The sequence below is a fragment of the Podarcis cretensis genome (genome assembly GCF_951804945.1).
Source record: "Podarcis cretensis genome assembly, chromosome: 2".
NCBI classification, from domain to species: domain Eukaryota; kingdom Metazoa; phylum Chordata; class Lepidosauria; order Squamata; family Lacertidae; genus Podarcis; species Podarcis cretensis.
The window spans coordinates 34,031,496-34,053,813 of NC_137171.1; the positions used below are offsets into that span (position 1 = coordinate 34,031,496).

Below are 22,318 nucleotides of genomic sequence, written 5' to 3' on the forward strand. Positions count from 1 at the left end.
GCATGAAGGCAGAATGATCTAGTAGTGACCAGTGCAAGACTCCATAGAAAAACTTAACATTTCAGTCCCTGATGTTGTTGATTTCTTCTTGGTGGTCTGAAGCCTCTGTTGGCCTACACTTGCTTTATGTGTGACAGGAGCACTCATTCCGAAAAACTTCACACTTTCTGTCAAACAATACTGATGAGCTTGGGAAAGCTAAACTAACTTTTCCGTGTTCCCTGTGGAGATCCGTGTCCTTATCTTTCTGCCACAAATGGAATTTTTAATATCCCCAGGCTTCCAGGCTTTCCCTAAGTACCAATGTTTAGATATAGGCTCATACATATTCATTCCACATCTGGCCAGAAGAACAGTTCCCTGTAGCAGAGTTGTCCACTTCTCTAAAATCAACATCTTCTGGGTCAAGTTGGGCAGACAGCATTTGTTTTCCTCACAGCAGGTCTTGCAAGAGGAAGTCTTCATCACTCTTGAGTTCCCCTTCAGATTTTCTCTTTGTTCCAGGAAAGGGGCAGGGAAGAAAAAGACATTATGTGCCTTCCTTGCTGCTCTCATGTGTTAAAGGCCTGGTCATATTGTGTAGGCAAATCTTCTTTTAGAACATGCTTTTAGAGCACCTTGAGCAGGAAACCTTGGCTTTCTTTTCCTGACTACTACCTTAGATAGACTGTGACTTCTGGGACTTCCGGAGGCAGCGCGAACGGCAATGGCTGCCCTCTTCTTCTTGTGAAGGGGGAGCTCCGCGGAAACAGGTCGTCCGCTACGGCGAAGCGGAGACCCGCACCGAAAAACCACAGGCAGCAAGAGCCTGTGGCCGTGGGACTCGGCGGGCGCCAGAAGCGCCCCCCGAAACGGCGAAGGGACTTCGTAAGAGGTCTCCAAACGTGGAGGGGGTATCGCGGCGCTGTGAGTCGATCGCTATTCCCGCGGAGCGGAGCCGCATAGCTGCTGTCGGTGAGCGCTGACCTTTCTTCCTGGAAACATCTAACTTTGAAAAGCAACAACCCGTGAGTAACAAAAGACAATAAGAATTGGAAAATAAATTGCTATAAATTTGGCTGAAAGCGGGAGACGTAAACAGGAAGTCCATCTTCCGCTGCTACTTAAGATTTAAAGCAAAAAGACTTTGATGCCTGGAGCCTGTGAAGAGGCGTTAAAAACAACTAATCTGTGCATCCATTGAAGTTGCTTTTTGCCAAATCGGGATTTAACTTTTTTTTTTTAAATGACCTTTTCTTTTATGGACTGTGTTTTACTTTTTCCCATGGAATTTACAACTTTATTGAGAAACCCAGGTAGTGGATCTGCCTGAGCAATAGAACTGTCAGAGTGCAGACTTTGATACTTTGTAATTTGAGCTTGTATCAATCTGAGTCTCTTTGGATTTGCTACATTGAAACATCTTTTCTGGCACTTGCTGAGACATTGTAGTGCTCCTTAAACCAACTCTGCTAACTACAAGAATTGAAGGTTCTTTGGAAACTAATTTTGGACTGTGGAAAATAACTGGATTTTAACAATTTGGCCTTTTCCCTTAAGACATACTTGAACTCCCCCTAGAGGCCTTTGGATTATAGTTGTATGTGACTTTACTTTCTATTTCCTTTCCTCCTATTTGACTGTTTACTCTCTGGGCTGCTGGATTCTCATGGGAACAACTCAGTTTGACCTTGACTTGTAGACAAAACTGGAATGAGTGGCACCGGGAGAACAAGAGCGGCTAAAGCGAAAGCTAGACAAACAACCTTAAACTTAACTTCACAGCCACGTAGATCATCTGTTCCTACTGTTTTGTTAGCAGAAGAAGAAGAAATTGAGCAGTTACCGGAAGATATGGCTGCAGGAGCATCTGGCTCAGTACTAGAGAAAATCTTTGAAAAATTGGAAGCTCTGGACAAGAAAGCGGATGAACAAACGGCTAAGATTGAACAAAATACAGCCAGTGTAAATAAATTAACTGAACAAGTCGCTTTGAATACCCAATCAATTGCAAAGTTATTTGAGACCACCGCAGAAAACCGCAAATTGGCTGAGGAAGCCAGCCAAAAAGTTGAAGAATTAGAACAAGAGGTAAAACCACTGCATAAACTGGTTGGTGAACAGCAGGCGTATTTGTCTATGATTGAACTGCGGAATCGGGAGAATAATTTGAGATTAAGGTCTATACCAGAACTGGAACAAGGGAATTTAATTGAGTTCCTGACAAAAGAATTTTCCAAGTTTTGGCCCTTGGAGAAAGAAAAGGATTTTAAAATTGTGACTGCTTTTAGGCTTGGAAAAGTAGCAAGGAAGGACAGGCCCAGAGATTGTTTGATTACTTTGAGATCTAAGGAGGAAAGAGACAAAATACTAGGCCTACATTACGGAAAGTCACTGGATATTTCGGATAAAACAGTTGAAATTTACAAAGACATCCCAAAACAACTTTTGGACCTTAGATCCACCTATATTGAGTTAGTGAAACTGCTGAGGAGCAACTCAATTGTTTTTAGGTGGGAATTTCCCCAAGGATTATCCTTTACATTCAGAGGGAAGAAGGTTAAAATTAAAACAGCCGAGGACAAAGACAAATTTTTGAGTACCTACGGAGAGAACCTTCAGAAAGGGATTGAGAGACCTTCAGGGTCTGGACCATCATCAGTACCTGCACCATTGGGACCTGAGGACTCGGAGAAGAAGACACCACCACCAGAGCAATAACAGATTTGTTCAGGATGTCTCTGCAACTTCTGAGCTGGAATATTAATAGCTGTAATTCCCCGGAGAAAAGGAGAAGAATATTTCATATATTGAGATAAGAACAATTGGACATTATTTGTTTGCAAGAAACACATGTGACTAGGCTCCATAGGAAAGTGTTAATAAACAAAAGATTAGGACAAGAATTTATTTCGTCGGATCGAGTTAAGAAAAGAGGAGTGGTGATATATGCAAAGGAGAGCCTTTCACCAAAATTTTTATTTAAAGATGAGCAAGGAAGAATTTTGGCAATTGAGATACAAAACCAAGGAGAAAAGTTTTTGATATTAGAAATTTATGCACCTAATGAGGGGAAATCGGAATTTTACAAGAAGCTGCATGAGATAATGCTGGATTATCTGGACTATGACAACATCATTATGATGGGCGATATGAATGGGGTGGCGTCAACCAACATGGATAAGTCCCAAAGCCAAAATGTGACAAAAGATGGCAGACTACCTAAAACTTTTTTTGAACTGACTGACAATATGGATTTGATTGATATCTGGAGGACAAAGAACCCCCTGGGAAGAGAGGGAACATTCTTTTCTGAAGCCCAACTGACATGGACAAGAATCGACCAAATATGGATAACTAGAGGCCTGGCACCTAAGACGAGAAAAGTGGAAATCTGCCCAAAGACCTGCTCCGACCATAATGCCGTAAAGATGGACATGAGATTAATCCCAACCGGCTCCTTTAGATGGAAGATGAACGACAACTTGTTTAGAGACCAGGAGATTATTAAAAAGGCCCAAAAAGTCTTGAAGGACTACTTAGAGATAAACTTGAACACCAAGGTGGAAAAAAGAATTATCTGGGATGCAAGTAAGGCGGTTATGAGGGGGTTTCTGATACAACAGAATGCTGTAAAGAAAAGAGCACAAAATGAGAGAAAAGATAAGATTTTGGAGAAAATTAAAGAATGTGAGAAGAAGTTAAGATCGAAACCGAAGTCAAAGGAGATTTTGAAAGAAATTAAATTTTATCAAGCACAATACTCCAAATTGATAAATCAGGAGGTGGAGTGGAAAATTAAATTAATGAAACAAAGATCATTCAACTCGGCAAATAAGTGTGGAAAATTGCTAGCATGGCAGTTGGAAAAGAGACAAAAATTAAACACGATCACCAACTTAGAGATTGAAGGAAGAAATATTCAGAACCCTGTCGAGATTAGGAAGTGCTTCCAGAGATATTTCAAACAACTATACACTCAAGGGCCGCAAAATGAGGTGGAGATAGAACAATTTTTGAGAAAAAATGGACTACCAAGGTTGTCTCAAGAAAACAGATTAATCCTGAACGGTAAAATAACACGACAAGAGATTGAAGTTGCCATCCAGAATATGCAACTGGACAAATCTCCAGGGCCAGATGGGCTTACCTCCAAATACTACAAGATATTGAAAGACTACTTAATATATCCATTAATGGAGGTTTGCAATGAGATTATGGAGGGGAAGAAAGCACCGGAAACGTGGAAAGAAGCTTTCATCACATTGATACCTAAATCAGAATTGGAAAAGACACAACTCAAGAATTACCGTCCCATCTCCCTTTTAAATGTGGATTACAAAATTTTTGCAGACATCCTAGCAAATAGACTTAAAAAGGTGTTAAGCGAAGTGATCCATAAAGACCAGGCAGGCTTTCTCCCAGGAAGATATTTATTTGCTAATACAAGGAACATTATTGACATTTTGGAACTATTACAAACGAATATTAATACTAGAGCAGTGTTAATATTTATAGATGCGGAGAAGGCCTTTGACAACATTTCTTGGAAGTTTATGAAGAAAAATCTGGAAGGGATGGGAGTGGGACGGGGATTTGAAAATGGGATAGACGCAATATATTCAGAACAAAAGGCTAAATTGATAGTTAACAATGTGGTGACAGAAGAGTTTAAAATTGAAAAAGGAACACGACAAGGTTGCCCAATTTCCCCTTTGTTATTCATTTTGGTCCTGGAGGTGCTCTTAAATATGATTAGAGGGGACCGGTTGGTGGAAGGGATTCAGGTCGGAGCGAAACAATACAAACTTAAGGCTTTTGCAGATAACCTAGTTTTGACCCTACAGGAGCCAGAATCTAGTACGAAAAGGGCATTACAATTAGTTCAAGACTTTGGTCGGGTGGCGGGTTTTAAATTAAATAAGCAAAAAACTAAGGTATTGGAGAAAAATTTGACAGTTTCAGAGTCAGAAAGGTTTCAGAAGGAGACAGAGTTAAACGTGGTTAAGAAAGTAAAATACCTAGGGGTGAACATAACAGCAAAAAATCTGAATTTATTTAAGGACAATTATGAAAAGTGCTGGTCAGAAATTAAGAGAGATTTAGAAAGTTGGTCAAGACTGAAACTTTCCTTGTTGGGCCGAATTGCTGCTATAAAAATGAATGTACTGCCAAGGATGCTGTTTTTATTTCAGACTTTACAGATTGTGGATAAAATGGAGTGTTTCGGGAGGTGGCAAAGAGATATCTCTAAATTTGTCTGGCAGGGCAAAAAGCCAAGAATAAAGTTTAAAATATTAACTGATGCTAAAGAAAGAGGGGGGTTTGCCCTGCAAGACTTAAGGTTGTACTACGAATCAGCAGCTTTTTGCTGGCTGAAAGACTGGCTGCTTCTTGAAAACACTGATGTTTTAGATTTGGAAGGATTTAATAATGCTTTTGGATGGCATGCATATTTGTGGTATGACAAGGTTAAGATTCACAAGAATTTTAAGAACCATATTGTAAGGAAAGCAGTGTTTAATGTCTGGACAAAATATAAAGACTTATTAGAAAACAAGACCCCAAGGTGGCTTTCACCTATGGAAGCTAAAGCTGTGAAAAGACCCAATATGGAGGTCAAATGGCCGAAGTACTGGGAAATATTAGAAAGAGATGGAGACAATTGGAGATTGCAGAGTATGGAGAAACTAAAAGATAAAGTGCGAGATTGGTTACATTATGCTCAGATTAAAGAGGCTTTTTTTTTTTAATAATATTTATTAAATTTTGTATAACCAATAAAAGACATTCATAATAACATAATATTTTCCATTATCCACATTTCAGTCTCAACTTTGGACTTCCTCACATCTCTTGTTCCTGCTTTCTAAACATAAATTTTACCAGCAAATTATTAACTTGATTTAAATCATATAATATAATTTTCCAATATTTAATATCTCAAATTTTGGGATTTAACATACTCTTATTGAGGCTTAATCATAAAATATTAATTATCCCAAATTTATCTTTTCATCTTCCGATTAAATTTAAATTTATATTCTTTATAACTAGTTCGTTGAAGCCATGTTTTTGCTAATCTTACATCTTTCTTAGCAATCATACAATTTACAATATTTTTGTAGATAGTCCTTGAATTTCTTCCAGTCTTCCTCCACCCAGATTAAAGAGGCTTTTAAATTGGATAAAAAGTTAGGATTCCAGGTGGAAAAATCGAAACGAAACAGAACTGTTAGAACCTAAGACTAAGGTACTTTCAAGAATGTATAACTTGTTGCTGAGGTGGAATACACAGGATGAAACGGTTAAATCAGCTATGATAAAGTGGGCACAGGACATTGGGTATAACATCATGTTTGCTGACTGGGAAAAGTTATGGACCACCGGTATGAAATTTACGGCATGTAATGCCTTGAAAGAAAATGTTATGAAAATGATATATAGGTGGTACATGATCCCAGTCAAGCTTGCAAAAATATATCACCTGTCAGACAATAAGTGTTGGAAATGTAAGGAAACTGAAGGAACGTTCTTTCACCTCTGGTGGACTTGCCCTAAGGTTAAGGCTTTCTGGGAAATGATATATAATGAGCTGAAAAAGGTATTCAAGTATACCTTCCCCAAGAAACCAGAGGCCTTCCTTTTGGGCATTGTTGGCCAGAGGGTGTTAAAGAATGATCGAACATTTTTTATGTATGCAACAACAGCAGCAAGGATACTCGTCGCTAAATACTGGAAAACTCAAGATTTGCCCACACTGGAAGAATGGCAGATGCAACTGATGGACTATATGGAGCTAGCAGAAATGATTGGCAGAATCCAAGACCTGGGAGAGGAAGCAGTGGAAGAGGATTGGAAGAAATTCAAGGATTACTTACAAAAACATTGTAAATTATATGAGTGTTAAGAAGGATGAGGGATTAGAAAATAACAGGGCACCATAAAGATTGGTTAAAAGACTATGAGACTGAGTGAAGTTTATGAGAAAAATAAATTTTGAATAAAGATTATGGTAAAATTAGATATCTAAGATTTAGATAAAAATATTCAAAGTTTGGGACAAAACATTGGAAATGTGTACAATAAGAATGGAAATAAGGAGATAAATTGCTGATTAAAGTTTTATAAATTTGGAAAGTAGGAGCGAAAGGCGTGAGGAAGTCCAAAAAATGAAGGAAAGTTGGCTATTATATGATGATAAATTTTATGTTTGTTCTTTTTTTTGTTTTTTCTTTGATTATGCTGTTTTTCTCCGTTTATTGTATTAAAAAACTCTTAATAAATTTTTTTTAAAAAAAAATAGATAGACTGTGACTTCTTTGTAGATCCTTTTTAAAAAAACAACTACATGAAGACATCATATTTAATAATGGTATGTGTCGGGCCTTTCCCTGACTCTGAGGTGGGCTGCAGATGGGCTTTGTCTCAGGCATCAGATCAAGTATAGTAGGGTCTAAGGCAAATGAGTTTGAGCCAGGCAGAAAGAAGAATTCCAGGGGTTGAAGGGCCAAAGGCAAACAAGTTATGATCAGGAGACCAGATGCCTAGACAGGCAGCTTGTACTGACAAGGCTGCAAGGGCTTTTGGGGGCTTGGTGTGACCTAATTGACTTGGAGAGACAGTTGACATTATTGGAGGCACCACCAGGTTTGAGAGGGTCTTCCAGTGCCTCCCCTCCCCGGTCACTCCATTTCCACTCCTGGTTCTTCACTCTTCTCTTTACCCTGCCTATTTTTTGTTTTTTAGGTATAGGTATCAGCAGCGGTGGTGCTGCTTTTCACCCTCCCTTTCTCTGTGACTGGGTAGGTTGCAAGCAAGCAAGGCAAAGCTGCTTGCCAGCATATACCAGATCCTTCATGACTCCAGCTTACAAACATTTTCATTAACAAAAATTCAGAACCCAAGGCAGGGGTGGCAGCTGGCTCAGGCAGTAAGACACTAGCTTTGACACTGCAGAATTGTTGAGGATAAAGGGCATTGGAACACTGACTCTTGGAAACCTTGGTTTGAGACCCCCTCAACACTTTTCCGTGTGGCACAGAATGTGTTAATACTTCAGTAAAACATGTATAAATTTATTATATAAGTTGCCTCAACATGATCCTGCCATTATGCGTCAATTCATGATACCAATGTTGTCTTTGCAGAATTTGCATTTCTTTTTGTTGGGGATTTGTGCTCCTGCTGATTTCCCAGTTGGTAATGTTGTATAGACTTGCCAGAGATCCTCATTTTAACAACTCTAAGGAGGTTCAGTTACAGATAGGTAGCCGTGTTGGTCTGCCATAGTCAAAACAAAACAAAAAAATTCCTTCCAGTAGCACCTTAAAGACCAACTAAGTTAGTTCTTGGTATGAGCTTTCGTGTGCATGCACACTTCTTCAGATAACTTCTTCAGGTATCTGAAGAAGTGTGCATGCACACGAAAGCTCATACCAAGAACTAACTTAGTTGGTCTTTAAGGTGCTACTCTAAGGAGGTTGTGACTTTCAAGGACATGTTGGCTACATGCTCTGAGAAAGTCTTGAGAAGTGCATTCAGAGGCCTTTCGCTTCCTTCAAGGGTCACAGACCAGCCTGAGAACATCCCAAATTAGCAACTGTTGCCCTTTCATATCATCTTGATCATTACAGCATGTGTTTGCCAGTGAGAGAATAGGGAATGGAAATAACCATCCTATTTCCATTTGCAGAATTGCACCAGGATCTATTTTAGTTCTCTAAACAGTAGCACAACACAACATCCTTTGTTATCCATATCAAAGGTTGGTTATGTTCATGTGGCTTATGTATGAATAGGTTAGGGATTCCAATGCTTGAAGTAGGACTCCCAGTACTGCAGCTCACTGGGCAAATCACATTTTCTGTGACTAAGCCACCGCACAGGGGTGTGAGACTAAACTACCAAACTGAGCTCTTAGGAAGAAGAGCTGTCTTTAAAACATAATCCTCATTCCCTATATTTTGCCTTATGTGGTTTCTCTCCATTCATCACCTCCACTACTTTTTCTCTCTTGTGTTTCCACAAATGCCTCATGAGGGTCTGTCCTCAACTATCCAGGAGCCATGTGTAGTTCCAGAGAAATTTTGATCAGCCCTTGTTTTCACAAAACCTGGCTTCTTACACTCACTTTTCTAAATACAGTGGTACCTTGGGTTACATACGCTTCAGGTTACAGACTCCGCTAACCCAGAAATAGTACCTCGGGTTAAGAACTTTGCTTCAGGATAAGAACAGAAATCGTGCTCTGGCGGCGCAGCAGCAGCGGGAGGCCCCATTAGCTAAAGTGGTGCTTCAGGTTAAGAACAGTTTCGGGTTAAGAACGGACCTCTGGAACGAATTAAGTACTTAACCCGAGGTACCACTATAAAATGATGAAGGTAACTATTCAGTAATGATAAATGAGCCTAAATAGATGGGGGTAGTATTGCTTTATTTTTCATTTTGCAGCTGTAAATAGTGCTAAGTGGGCTGTGCACTGGGGGAATTTTTTTTTAGTAATTAGTGACAATAATAAAACCATATTATAATTTTAACAAGTTTGACTACCACATATTTTGCCTTTGCTTCTTATTCTCCTTTATCAGATGTCTCCATTTCTGGCACATTGTCCGTGTCTCTGGTATCTCTGTGGAAAAGGTAAACTTGGCCACTGATGTTCTTTAGCTGTAAGAGACCTTTATTTGAGCAGGAGCTGAGCAGCTGAGAAAGCCAATGCTGGAATAAAGGGCATCGCTTAGAGCAGGAATGTGGAACCCCTTTCAGCCTGCGGGCCATATTCCCTTCTAGGAGCCGCAGTGGCAGATAATGACCAGAGACAGAAGTGGACGGAGCAATTAATTTGAACATTACCTTTGTATAGTAGGCTGATAAGTGCACACACCATCTCTATCCAGGCAGGCAAGAGACATTATCAAAGCTTGAGCATTTCAACCAGGAAAACACTCAAGGAAGGTATAAAACAGGGCTGGTGAGGTGTGGCCTTGAGAAACCCAGAAGCCAGATAAGAGAGACCTGGAGGGCTTCCAGGTCTGAGGTTCCCCTTCTGCTTTAGACTACCAGAGCATTTGAGTTGTTGTATTCATCCTCATTGCCTTCGTTACATGAATACAGATACGTGGAGCTTCACATATGCCCACAAAACCATCTTCCCTCCTGGTCTATCAGGAGCTATCTGTTACAGACTATCACCCTCTCTTCGTTTTGATTTATCGCTGGACATAACTGGGTTTTGGAGCTTTGTCTTCATCTTGCTGCCACATAGGGACAGGAAGATAAATCTAGTCTGTGAATGTTTAGCTGTACAGTTCCAGCAGCACAAGGGAAAGGGATGTCCTCCTATATCCCCTTGACTAGGAAAATAGATCTGCCAGGATAGCTTTCGAGTGTTGAACTTCACCAGATCTTTGTGCAATGTGCATTGAAAAAATTCCATGTACTTCAAAATAAGAAACTCGGCTGAAAGCGTATGATTTAGGAAGGCAGATCAGATCTCTGCTGAAAAAGGAAAAATAACTTATTATTCCAAGTGCTGGTACAGTTCTCATAAAGGACAATCTGTATATGTGTTGCATAACTATTGATAGCTTTGCAACGTTACAATCTTCCATAATGGAGAAGGTGCCTGAATTTCAAAAGTACCCATCATCTTACCCAGAAAGTAAGATGATACTCCTTAAATATCCAGTGTGGGATGGGAAGAAGAGGTCATTTCACTGAATTCAGTAGTCAGCAGACCAGGCCTTGCACTTTCATCACAAAAATAACTTGCTTTTTTAAAAAGGGTGAGAGAAATCGACCAATTCACAGGATTAGTTCTCTACAGGAAGGCAAAATCAGGTCAGCTTTTCGCAGTGTAGGCTACCCTTAAAGCACCTGCCGGTTCAGAAAGGAGAAATAGCCAAGCTCTTATTCCACCATGACTTGATGTTTGTGTACCTGTTGGTCTCTGGCTTGTAAAACCATCACATCCCATGCGGCACAGGGATGGCATGTTGGACTGACTCCTGAAGCAGGTTTGGAATGAAAAATGTGCCCTTGCAGGGTCCCCCTGACTAGCAAGCAGCTACCTGTTTTCCTTAGTGGAGTATGCAGAGACATACCAGCTGACATAAAAGGCATTAAATTCAAGAGTCTGGAAAGTGTGGGTGTGGGAAAGTCTATGGGGTTCATGCCGATAGCTTCGCTGAAAGGTCAGCTCCTTCCTATTTAAATGTTTTGTTTGTAAATAGAACGCATTTTATTTATAATTCTTATCATTTATACGAAAAGAATTACATTAAAAAATGTAAGTATTTCTCGATCAGTGTTACCCTTGGGCTTGATGACCAGAAACAAGCTTTTTTATATTCCTCTATTGCTGTGAGGAATAACCAAAGATCACCTCTGTCCATTATATAAAGGTGATTTCGCGTGAGGCTGAGTAACTCTTGCATTCAGCAACGTATCTCTTTGTGCAGTAATACTTGCATGAATGCATGGAGAGACAGCACCCTGCACACTTAGCACTGCTGCAGCCGCACAGCATTGGTGTGCGGAAGTGGGAGGGAGAAGGAAACGGAAGCAATGTTGCCGCAAAGTGTGCATGGTGCTCCATTCATTGGGAAGCACAGTCACTTCTCTGTTCACTCTACATCTTTGTTTTCTTTTCTCAGTCACTTCTCTGTTTTTTTCACTTCTCACTTCCCTCTGTAGCTCCCTAGTCTCATGCCATGGCCCACCATTTATCCAATTTCTGCCTGTGGCCCCCTTGGAATATCATGGGGGGCCCCAGGGAGGCATATGGCCCCCGGTTGGCGAGCACTGTTTTGTTAGCTTGTGGGCTTGCAGGTTGATTTTGTATGAGCTCTCTGAGACACTGGGCTGAAGAGCAGGACACACATGAATGAGTAAATACTAAGAGTGGCTTGCATTCCTTAAAGTACATGCTGCTTCTGGTGTGGAAAAGAATGGGTTAAATGAGCAGCCTGTACCTGATAAAGGAACTTGGCAAGGAAATAGGTCAGATCTTCACCCTTGATTGAGCAGAGATAGTAGAGATTTACTGCTTCTCTCTCTGCAGGGGAAGAGGTGCAGAGGTCTTGCAGTTAAATATAGTTAAGCTATGGCAGAGATACAGGACTGGACACCACAAGTCAAATTATTTTCCCCAAAGAGAAAGATCTGGATATCTTCTGCTTGCTTTTTCTGAGAAGAATAACCTGCCTTGCTTGTTCTTTCTTGAGAGCTGTCTCTTCCATGTCACTCCTGCTCTCTTGTTCCTTTGTTCCTGTCAGAATGTCCGAGCTCACAATTCTCTTAAACTCTGTTGAGAATATTTGGTGTCCTTGGGCAGGTTCTAGATGACTTGAAGCGCTTTGTACCTTTGCTGTGGTGGTTTGTAGTTTTTCTGTATTTGTCATTGATAGAAGAGATATAAGGAGCAGTTCCAGCTGCTTTATGATGAATCTTTGGTCCCCCCCCCCCTTTTTGTGTGTCTTCAAGACAGATAATTAAAGGAAATTCTCCAGTAAACAAAGAGGTGGCAAATGGTTTCTAACAGCTTCTGCTGTACAGAACATCTCATGGCGGTTATTTTTGATTGTTACTATGTTATGTGTTTTTATATTTTAAACTGCTCTGTGATCCTTGGAGGAAGGGCAGTATAGAAATTTAATGAATCCTCCTCCACCTCATCATGATAGTAATATGCACTGAAAGCCTGTCTGGTCCAGTGGATAGAGATAGACTTGTAACTGGAAGGCCCGCATGCCTTAAAATTCCACCCTTTGAGCTATCTTTTATTATATATGTAAAACACTATTTATTCAAGGTTCCTATTTTCTCTTTATAGTATTGATAATCTCAATCTCAACTTCTTTTCAGTCTTCCATGTGACGGACCTTGAGATATTTGAAGATGGCTAGCATATGTCTTCTCAGTCTCCTCTTTTCCATGTTAAATATACCCAGCTCCATCGACCATTCCTCATAAGGCTTGGTTTCCAGACCCTTGATAATCTTGGTTGCTCTCCTCTGCACACATTCCAACTTGCCAATATCCTTTTTAATTTGTGGTGCCTAGAACTGGATATAATATTCCAGGTGTGGTCTGATGAAAGCAGATCCTTGAAAAATTGTGGCAATCTGGTGATGCTTTGCCGCAAAGAAGCTTCTCTTTATGAGGACTCTCCAGACACTTAATGGTGATCACCAAGCAGTACAAGAAATGGTGGTAGGATGAGAGCAACCTGTATAAATTGTTCAGTTCTTGTTGCTTTGGGTATAAAAAAGTGGAGTCCTTGAAATATATTGTCTATAAGATTTTTCTGTGAGCATGTCAGTATTCAAATGATGAACTGGAAAACAAAATAGGTTTTGACATGTTAGGCCTGCTTTTCATGACAGTTGACTGCTTTTATATAGATAGAGTTACGTTGGATGCTGGGAAGCATATGTGCCCCTGGTACAATGAGTGATCTTGTGGTTCTGCATAGGCAGCTACAATGGAGGGAACACATGACTCGAAGTGCACTTGAATTTACTGAATATTGTATCTTAGGTTTGATCCCATAATACTCATAGGCAATATAAGTCACTACTCAATTTACAGGGGGACTGTCTTCCTTTTTGTAGCTACTGTTATAGGGCCTTTCAGAATGTGCAGCTTGTCGATTTAATTGAGAGCCCCCTAGCATTTGTTCCATAAGCCCAAGCATTGCTGTAAAATCTGGATTTAGCTGGGTTTTTGTGAGTGGCCAGTTAATTGGGTGTTTTCTGGTAGTCACCCTAGTTTTTAGTCCCTGTGTCTCCTCTCTTGGTTGCTGTGCTGTCAAAGTCCGTCTTTTTAAATGGCTTTAAATGTTCTGTGCAGTGGAAGTGTGCATTAGCATTCTGTGTGTTACAGTATCTGATTAATTGGTTTGGGGCTTCTGTTTCTCAGCCACAGCTAAAGACAGTTTGTACAAATGCCAAAACAGCCCATCTTGGCCCATTTGTTATCCTAAGCAGCCACTCTCCCCACTGAATACACCAAGTTGAAGCAGGGAGCAGGAGACGTTCCCCTTTCAAGCACAAAATGGCCAGTCTCTGGAACAAGCATGCTGGCTTGCCCCCGTGATTGAGGGGGCTGGTGCCGCCCGCCATGTGCATCTTCCGTGCGACTCGCTGAGTCATTTCCACATGCTGCGCAACATGCTGACGTGTTGTGAGCAGCATGTGCAAGTGATGTCAACATGTTGTGCAGCATGTGTACATGGTGTGCACACGGTCACCATGGAATTTAGAGGTTGCCTGGCCCCCTCCTTGAAAATTGGAGGGGGGGCTTGGCCCCCTGCCCCCTCCAATGATGCCCCTGTTCTGGAACACTATCATGAAGGGCTGTAACCTACACAAGAAAAAAGTTAGCAATCAAAATGATGAGGGGCTAATGAATGAACTAATTTTTTTCAACCAGTTCAGGTTTGGGTTTGTAAAATGGTTGCTTTCTGTTTTAGAGGCTGTTATGATCGCAAGGTTCAAGAGGTCAGCATAAGAAACTGAGACTGGAGAGAAAAATTAATTTAACAGAAATGAAACTTAAGCAGAAATTTACTAAATGGCAGTGGCCGCTGGTGCCCATTAAGACTGGTAGGGTGGAAGTCAGGGAGAACAACAGTAGGTAGAGCAGAGCCAAAGACAGTTAAAGCCAACTAAGATTTGTCCCTAACCCCCTTCCTACAAAGTTCTGCAAAGGCAACTCTGAGATGGAGGAGGCAGCCAGCAGCCAGGGCCACCCCCTGGACTGGAGCCAAGAAAGAAGACAGGCTTAAGGTGGTGGTGGCAGACTGAAATTGGTGGGCAGCACACTAATTGCTCTAATGGATCAGTCACAATGTCACTGAGAAGGGGTGGGGCATATTTGGACCAAGTTGATTGAGAAGAAGATCCCACACTCCTATTAGTTAATTCATTAGAGTTTTAGGAAACATAATGGAGCTGAATGGAGTGCCCAGTGGTCAAGGAACAAATCTTCAAACTGAAGGTCCTTGTGCCCTTCATCATAATGCTCAACTTCCTGTTCAAGCACATCTGAGGGCCCTATTTATTCTTTATTTTAGCTCAGTAAAACTGTTTTTGTTACTATCACTAACATTTAATATATGACATTAGACCTGCTTTGCCTTGCCCCAGCAAATCTTCTTTCGGCAAGCAAATAAACAGCATTATATGTTGCTGTTGTAGTAAATGTCAAGTAAGTGGCGCTGTGGGTAAAACCTCAGCGCCTAGGGCTTGCCGATCGCATGGTTGGCGGTTCGAATCCCCACGGCGGGGTGAGCTCCCGTCTTTCGGTCCTAGCTCCTGCCCACCTAGCAGTTCGAAAGCACCCCTAAGTGCAAGTAGATAAATAGGTACCGCTTTCTAGCGGGAAGGTAAACGGCGTTTCCGTGTGCTGTGCTGGTGCTGGCTCGCCAGAGCGGCTTCGTCACGCTGGCCACGTGACCCGGAAGTGTCTCCGGACAGTGCTGGCCCCCGGCCTCTTAAGTGAGATGGGCGCACAACCCTAGAGTCGGACACGACTGGCCCGTACGGGCAGGGGTACCTTTACCTTTACCTTTAAGTGTGTGCTTTATGCCTGCATTTCAACTCCAATTTTCAGTGCTTTCTTTTCAGTCCCTGTTAGACCTTCTCCCAATTGAGATTAGTCCCAGGCAGCTTGTTTGGCTGTTTCTTATGCAGAACAATGTCAATGTGTTATTTACAAATACCCTAAATTTAAATATAAGCCAGTTGCAAATATTCCTGTCTGTGTCATTTATGTAAAATACAGTCCCACTCTCCTCAAACAAATGCTGTGAAAACCAAAGGGCATGAGCATTGTCGCTTGTGCGCTCCTGTGCTGCCGAGAAGCAATCTTTCAAATGCCCTTTCCACCAAAGTGGTACATGCTCATGCTAGGAAATGTCTTCAGTGCACTTTTACTAACATGAATGAGACTGGGGACCCTGGGGTAAAGAGAAGGTGTTGAGTTCAAAGACAACAGTTTTATTTTATATTTCTTTGAGGACTCAAGCAGCAGCTGTGATGGGTCAAACCCATTTCCTACGAGGCAGATGCCCCTGAGAGAAAGTGTGATTGCTGGATAACCCTGTTTCAAAGATAGCCAACTGTACTTTTGTATTGGAGTCCCCACCCACAGTGTACAGCCTGGTGCTGAACACACGTATTTATCTCCTTGTAGATCTTTTCTTTGTATGCAGCGCTGCTTTCTCCAGGGAAGCAAGTGTCCTCGTCCCCTTATCACTTGCACTATAGACTGTAGTGATCCAGCACAGAGATTAAAGGTAAAGGTAAAGGTACCCCTGCCCGTACGGGCCAGTCTTGACAGACTCTGGGGTTGTGCGCCCATCTCACTTAAGAGGCCAGGGGCCAGCGCTGTCCGGAGACACTTCCGGGTCACGTGGCCAGCGTGACATCGCTGCTCTGGCGAGCCAGAGCCGCACACGGAAATGCCGTTTACCTTCCCGCTGGTAAGCGGTCCCTATTTATCTACTTGCACCCGGAGGTGCTTTCGAACTGCTAGGTTGGCAGGCGCTGGGACCGAGCAGCGGGAGCGCACCCCGCCGCAGGGATTCGAACCGCCGACCTTTCGATCGGCAAGTCCTAGGCGCTGAGGCTTTAACCCACAGCGCCACCTGCGTCCCTTTTAGCACAGAGATTAGAGGAGGAAATATATGTTTTTGTGTGTATAGCTTCTGCTCTGACTTCAACATGTTCTTTTTCTCTCTCCTTCCCCACCCCTTGTCTTCCAGCATTTGTCGTCATGATAATTATAGCCCTTCTCCGGATTTCCAAAGGGAAAGGGGAAGGTCACCCTCCTTTAGCGCAACTCTCAGGGATCCGCAATCTCTTTGGGGTGTGCGTTTATTCCTTCATGTGCCAGCACTCGCTGCCATCTCTCATCACTCCCATCTCCAAGAAGAAACACGTTAACAAGTTGGTCCTGCTGGATTACACCTTAATCCTGGGTTTCTACAGCCTCTTGTCCTTCACTGCTATCTACTGCTTCAAGAACGGGACTCTCATGGATATGTATACGCTCAACTTCACCAGCTGTGACATTGTCAATATCGCCGTTATCCGCTACTTCCTGGGCCTCTTTCCTGTCTTCACCATCAGCACCAACTTTCCTATAATTGCCGTGACTCTGAGGAACAATTGGAAGACGCTCTTCCACCGGGAAGGGGGAACCTACCCTTGGGTAGTAGATAGGATTTTTTTCCCAATCATTACACTCATTCCCCCCATTATCGTGGCTTTCTGCACCCACGATTTGGAGTCCTTGGTGGGCATTACTGGAGCCTATGCTGGGAATGGGATCCAGTATATCATCCCTGCTTTCTTAGCATATTGCAGCCGAAAAGACACTCAGCTGATCTTTGGAAATGGCACACTCAATAAACATTTGTCCCCTTTCCGGCACACATTCTGGATTGGGTTTGTCCTACTCTGGGGACTTTTTTGCTTTCTGTTTGTGACTGCAAATATCATATTGAGTGAAACTAAGCTCTAATGATGGAACGATGCCGTTTGTTATCAAAGAAACTGGAGGTGACTTCTGAGACTTCTTCTGATCTTGCACCTCCTAAGAACCTGCTAATACCGTCTTGAGCTTGGTGCTCACTTTATCAATTTTGGGTTCAGTGCTGCTTGTCGGGTTCTGTTCTTAATTCAGATTTTCCCCTTCAAAGTATAAAACTTTGAGTGTGGTCACTCTACCAGGCTGCTGTGGCCGCACAGCATCTCTCTATATTTGCCTTGATCACAGATTCCCATACAAACTGTCTTCCTCTCTTGTCCTATGATATGTCAGAGGCTGTCAGATATGCATCTCTCCCTCAAGAGTGATGGAGGGGTGAGCCTTGCTGAAACCAGTCAAGCAAGCAGCCAATGAAAGCAAGCAATGATTCCTTATCATTCTCATGTCCCCTGAGGTGACTCTCCTTTTTCCTCAACTAACAGGGAAGAATCAAGAGAAAGATGGACACAACTAGTTGAATCAGATTTCATTGAAATGTTCCATGCCGTGGGGTCAGCCTACACTGAAAAAAATGAGGGAGAAAATGCCCAGGGGTAGATTCTTCCCACTCCAACACTACTGTTGTTTCCTCCATTTCTGTTACAGTCTTTCCAGCACACATCTGCCTTGCTGCATGTAATGTGGGATCAGATGCATAGATGTTACTGTGGATTTAAATGAATACTTTTCATCTGGTGAGCATTTTGCTTCTGTTCGCTTTTGTGTTTTCTGTATGTAATGCCCAATCCCCTCCATACTTGATTCTATGCAGAGGGTGAAAAGGAGGTTGCGGTTAAGTCTGGGTGGGTGCCACCAAAGCCTTATTTCATGAAGCATTGAAGGGAAAGCCTGTTTCCACAGTTCTTTTTTGCTGCTGAGTCGCTTCAGCATCACCGTGGTCCTCTGTTTCACACCAGTCCTGAGGCAGCAGGGCAGGCCCTGACTGCAGCACTCTCCATCGCAGGCACGAAGGTACTAATTACTTGCTGGATGGGTAACATGTAAAAGAAGCACAGTTCTCATTTCCTAGCACCTCACCTGCGTGTTGCCAGATGTGGAGGGCAGCCCCTAACCGTGTCTTTATGAAGAAATCATATGAGTAAGTGTTACCAGAGAGAATAAAATCATGAGGGGAAGCTAAAGCAAGAGACATTCATGAAGCCATTGTTTTCTGTTTGAATATAAAGGCAATCATTACTTCCCAAAGCACACTAAATTGCCAAGAGAATTCACTCCCGCTCACTAAAAATTAATCTCCCACCTCATCCCAGGTTCATGGTGGTTGTTTTTAAGGTTCCCACCACTTTGCCTTCAACATGACCTCTTTTTCAGTTTATGTAAATTTAAGCTACATCTGACTAGTACTGTGCTTTGAAACCTGGGTCTGCCACAGGTAAATCTAAGAGATGTGTGTGAGGGGGTCTTATGTTAAACATAAAAGAAATGCAGATTGGAAGGGGGGCTATTAACTCCTTCCTTGCCTGTGCCTTATTTCCCTGTACTCTGTCCCCTAATGTCACTTTTCCCTTGGCCACGCTGCTATATCAGAAGTAAGTCAGTGTGAGAGACTCCTGGTAGGGAAATCTGCAGGGAAGCTTCTCTCTTCACCTGCACATCCCTTTTGATCTTTAAATTATCCTCATCCTCCACCTCCCTGCTTTATACATGATGGGGAAAGGTCTGGATTTAAAGACACAGGTCTGCTTCTAATTGCATGTAGTTCGGACTGTGGGATCTTTGCCGACAAGGAGTACTGACCATCATTCTGTGATGAAATCACAAAAAGCATTTAGGAGATTGCAGAGCTTAGGAGGGGTCATGGGTCACAAAGGTTTTAATATGAGGGAAATTCAACTCTTTTCACTTCAAATATGTTTAAACTGCTTTTTCTATTATTAAATTTCATCTTCCAAACCCCCGGATTATACTTGCCTTTTCCATCCTGGTGTAGCTGTGATATTAAATTTGACATTTCATCAAAGTGAGTTAAGAAATTCAGTGGTTTTTTAAAAAATAAAATTACTATCAAGTATAATTATAAAAATCAAATTGGTTTTGCTGCAAAAAAACAGATTGTTGGAAGGTGTGTTAAAAACAAACACAGCAAATTTTGTAACACAACTCTATTCATAGATAACAAAAGTCCTTGATATGTTGCATAAAGCTATGTTTGCCGACTAGGGGGAGTTTGCTCCAGGCACAATAAAACCTGATGACATCCCTCTCTTCTTCATCTCAAGCTGTACTTGGCAGTCCTTGCTGGTGCATCAGAGTCACCTATACAACCTGAAAGCTTGCAGATAGCTGATGCTGCTCCTTTGACACCAGGTTTCTGAGAACTGTCTCTGAGTGAATTGGTAAGGAATTACACAGTGCCCAGGTTGAGGGGAAACAAAATTACAGATTTTAAGATTCTATGTGCACAATCCATTTGAAATGGGAACCGTCCTGCCACAATTGGTTCAGAAGTTTAACAACTGATTCCTTCTGTCACTCTTTCTCATCACTGTTATAAGACTCTTGTCAGACTGGAAGTGAGAAAACAGAGCTGTCGCATGGAGGCCCAGCCTGACCTTATGCAATATGAGACAGGCAAGGATAGTATCACTGCTGGCATTTTTGCAGCAGAATGCATGTACCTGAGAAATGACCTATAAATGTATGGAAATTGCACTGTGGCAATCTTCTCTTCTTTGGCTGGCTGTAGAATCTGCTTAGCTGCTGCAGTGCAGGACATCTTCGGGAGAAGATAAGCCTGAAGAGGAAACCCTACACAAATCTGAAGTGGAGTCCCTAAGGCTGTTGGATGACATTTTGTATGCCTCCCTCCAACAACCCCTGCAGCCAAGCTGGTGCCAAACGTATTGCTCTGCTTTCCTTTGGACCACATCAGTGAGGCCGAGCGGGGGCAGCCTGGGACCTTCATACACACTGCCCAGGCTTGCCCCCCACCCTGGGAGGACACTGGTGCTGTTACTGCAGCTAAAACAATATGGGAGGCAGCAGTTATGAGTTATGGTTCTCTGCATCAGCAGCAGGTGGTTTAATTCTCTAACAGTTTGATTTCACCCCAAGAGAGACCCATTGCCTCTTGAGACAGACTGATGCCAACAATACAGAAGGTGCTGAATAATGCAAGCACTATGTCTACTTCAGCCCCATGGAGCGTTCACTGAATTTTTCTGTGCTTTTGACTTTCAAGATAATATGGGTCACTTAATGCACATCTTCACCTGCAATCTTCAAAGAGGTTTCTTCTCTTGTGACACACCTTTTCATTTTCTCCACGAGCCATCTCAGAAGAACAGAAAGCACTGGGTTTCACAGAAAGCTAAAGCTGGACAAATTGCTAAGGTTACAGCCAAACAGCAAGCCTATTCTGGGACTTCTACTACTTTAGCAGTTCTGTTTTCCATCTTGTCGAAGGTGTACTACAAAGCACAATTATGCTAATTGCCTGTATTGCACAAGAAATGTGTCCTTTGGACAGCCTCCCCATCCCCACCAGCTCAGCTATACGTTGTCGTTTGGGATTTCTCCCTTCCCCTTTTATCTAAATCCCATGTGGCATTATGTGCCCTTTTGGCTTAGATTATATCTTTTCTCCTTTATGTTGCTCCAAAGGTTATAAAATGTGAAATTTCCTCTTTGATTTCAAAAGAAACTTGACAGTCAGGGATGACTTTTCTCTCTGCATGAATAGGAAGAGCACTTTTGAAATGGCTTGGCAGTAGTACCTTCCATTCCTCTCTCACCTTGAAGAACTTCCTTTCCTGTTTTCTGATGGATTTGTATTGATGTACCTTCCCAGGTGCCTTCAGTATGTGAGCAGTGGAGGTGTCTACCTCAATTAATGGTGAAAGCCCTACAAGAGGAGGGAAAGTTTGATGCTAGTATCACAATATGCCTTAAAACATGAGAGAGATTGAGATTGACCAAGATGGATAAAATGTATGTTTGTGTGTGTGTTTATTTTACTGGCACTATTACAAGAACCCCAAGGGATGGGGTGGTGGTAGAGTCTCTCATTCCTTGGAGGTTTTTAAGCAGAGGTTGCATGGCCATCTGTCATGGATGCTTTAGCTGAGATTCCTGCATCTCGGGGTTAGACTAGAGGACCCTTGGGATCCCTTCCAACACTACGATTCTATGAATCCAGGGCTCAACCTGGCTGAATATGATGCAGTGGCTGATACCTTCTCCCATCTGGTTTAACATGAGACAATATTTTTAATTGCCTATTAAAATGTAACAATTCTTCACTATGGCACTTTGCTGCTCTGTGTCCTCAGCTTGTCCCTGTATGTAATTATTTTTCAGAAAGGCATAAAGAAATAAATGCAGATTATGCATCTGTTGTGGTTTGGCCTTTTCCTGCATACATTAAGGCAGTGTATCTTGAATTAGTTTCTGTTGACGGATCAGTTGGCAGAAGTAGCAAAGGGGAGGGGGGCATCCATGCTGGCAGCAGCTCGTGGAGTAATCCTTGTCTTCTCTTGTCCCTCCATATTAGCCTCCTCCTTCCTGTAGCACTAGGTGTTCTCCGAAAAGTCAATTAAAACAGCTGTACCTTACCCGACTCAATTACATTTCCTTGTGCTTAAAAACTAAACAAATTGAATCATTTTGCTGCCTCAGGCAGCAAATGAAGTTTCTTCTGGTAAATTTATTATCATCATAAAGCACAGCTTGATTTATGTTAAAATATTAAAAGGCATCTTTATGATGGAAATAAACAGTTTCTACTTTCTCCTTCTGTGGCTCACACGTTCTTTCCCTCAGGAATTAAAGTGTGGTATGG

At 42.1% G+C, this 22,318-nt stretch overlaps 1 protein-coding gene across 1 annotated transcript in view; it reads left to right on the forward strand.

The window, feature by feature from the left end:
* Positions 1–21,871, forward strand: part of TMEM104 (transmembrane protein 104) — an 89,494-nt gene extending 67,623 nt beyond the window's left edge. Inside the window, exon 10 of the mRNA XM_079967428.1 lies at positions 16,751–21,871. Within this exon, the coding sequence (XP_079823554.1) occupies positions 16,751–17,511 (761 nt within the window). The 3' untranslated portion in view covers positions 17,512–21,871. The remainder of the gene's footprint in view (positions 1–16,750) is intronic.
* The last annotated feature ends 447 nt before the right edge of the window (positions 21,872–22,318 follow it).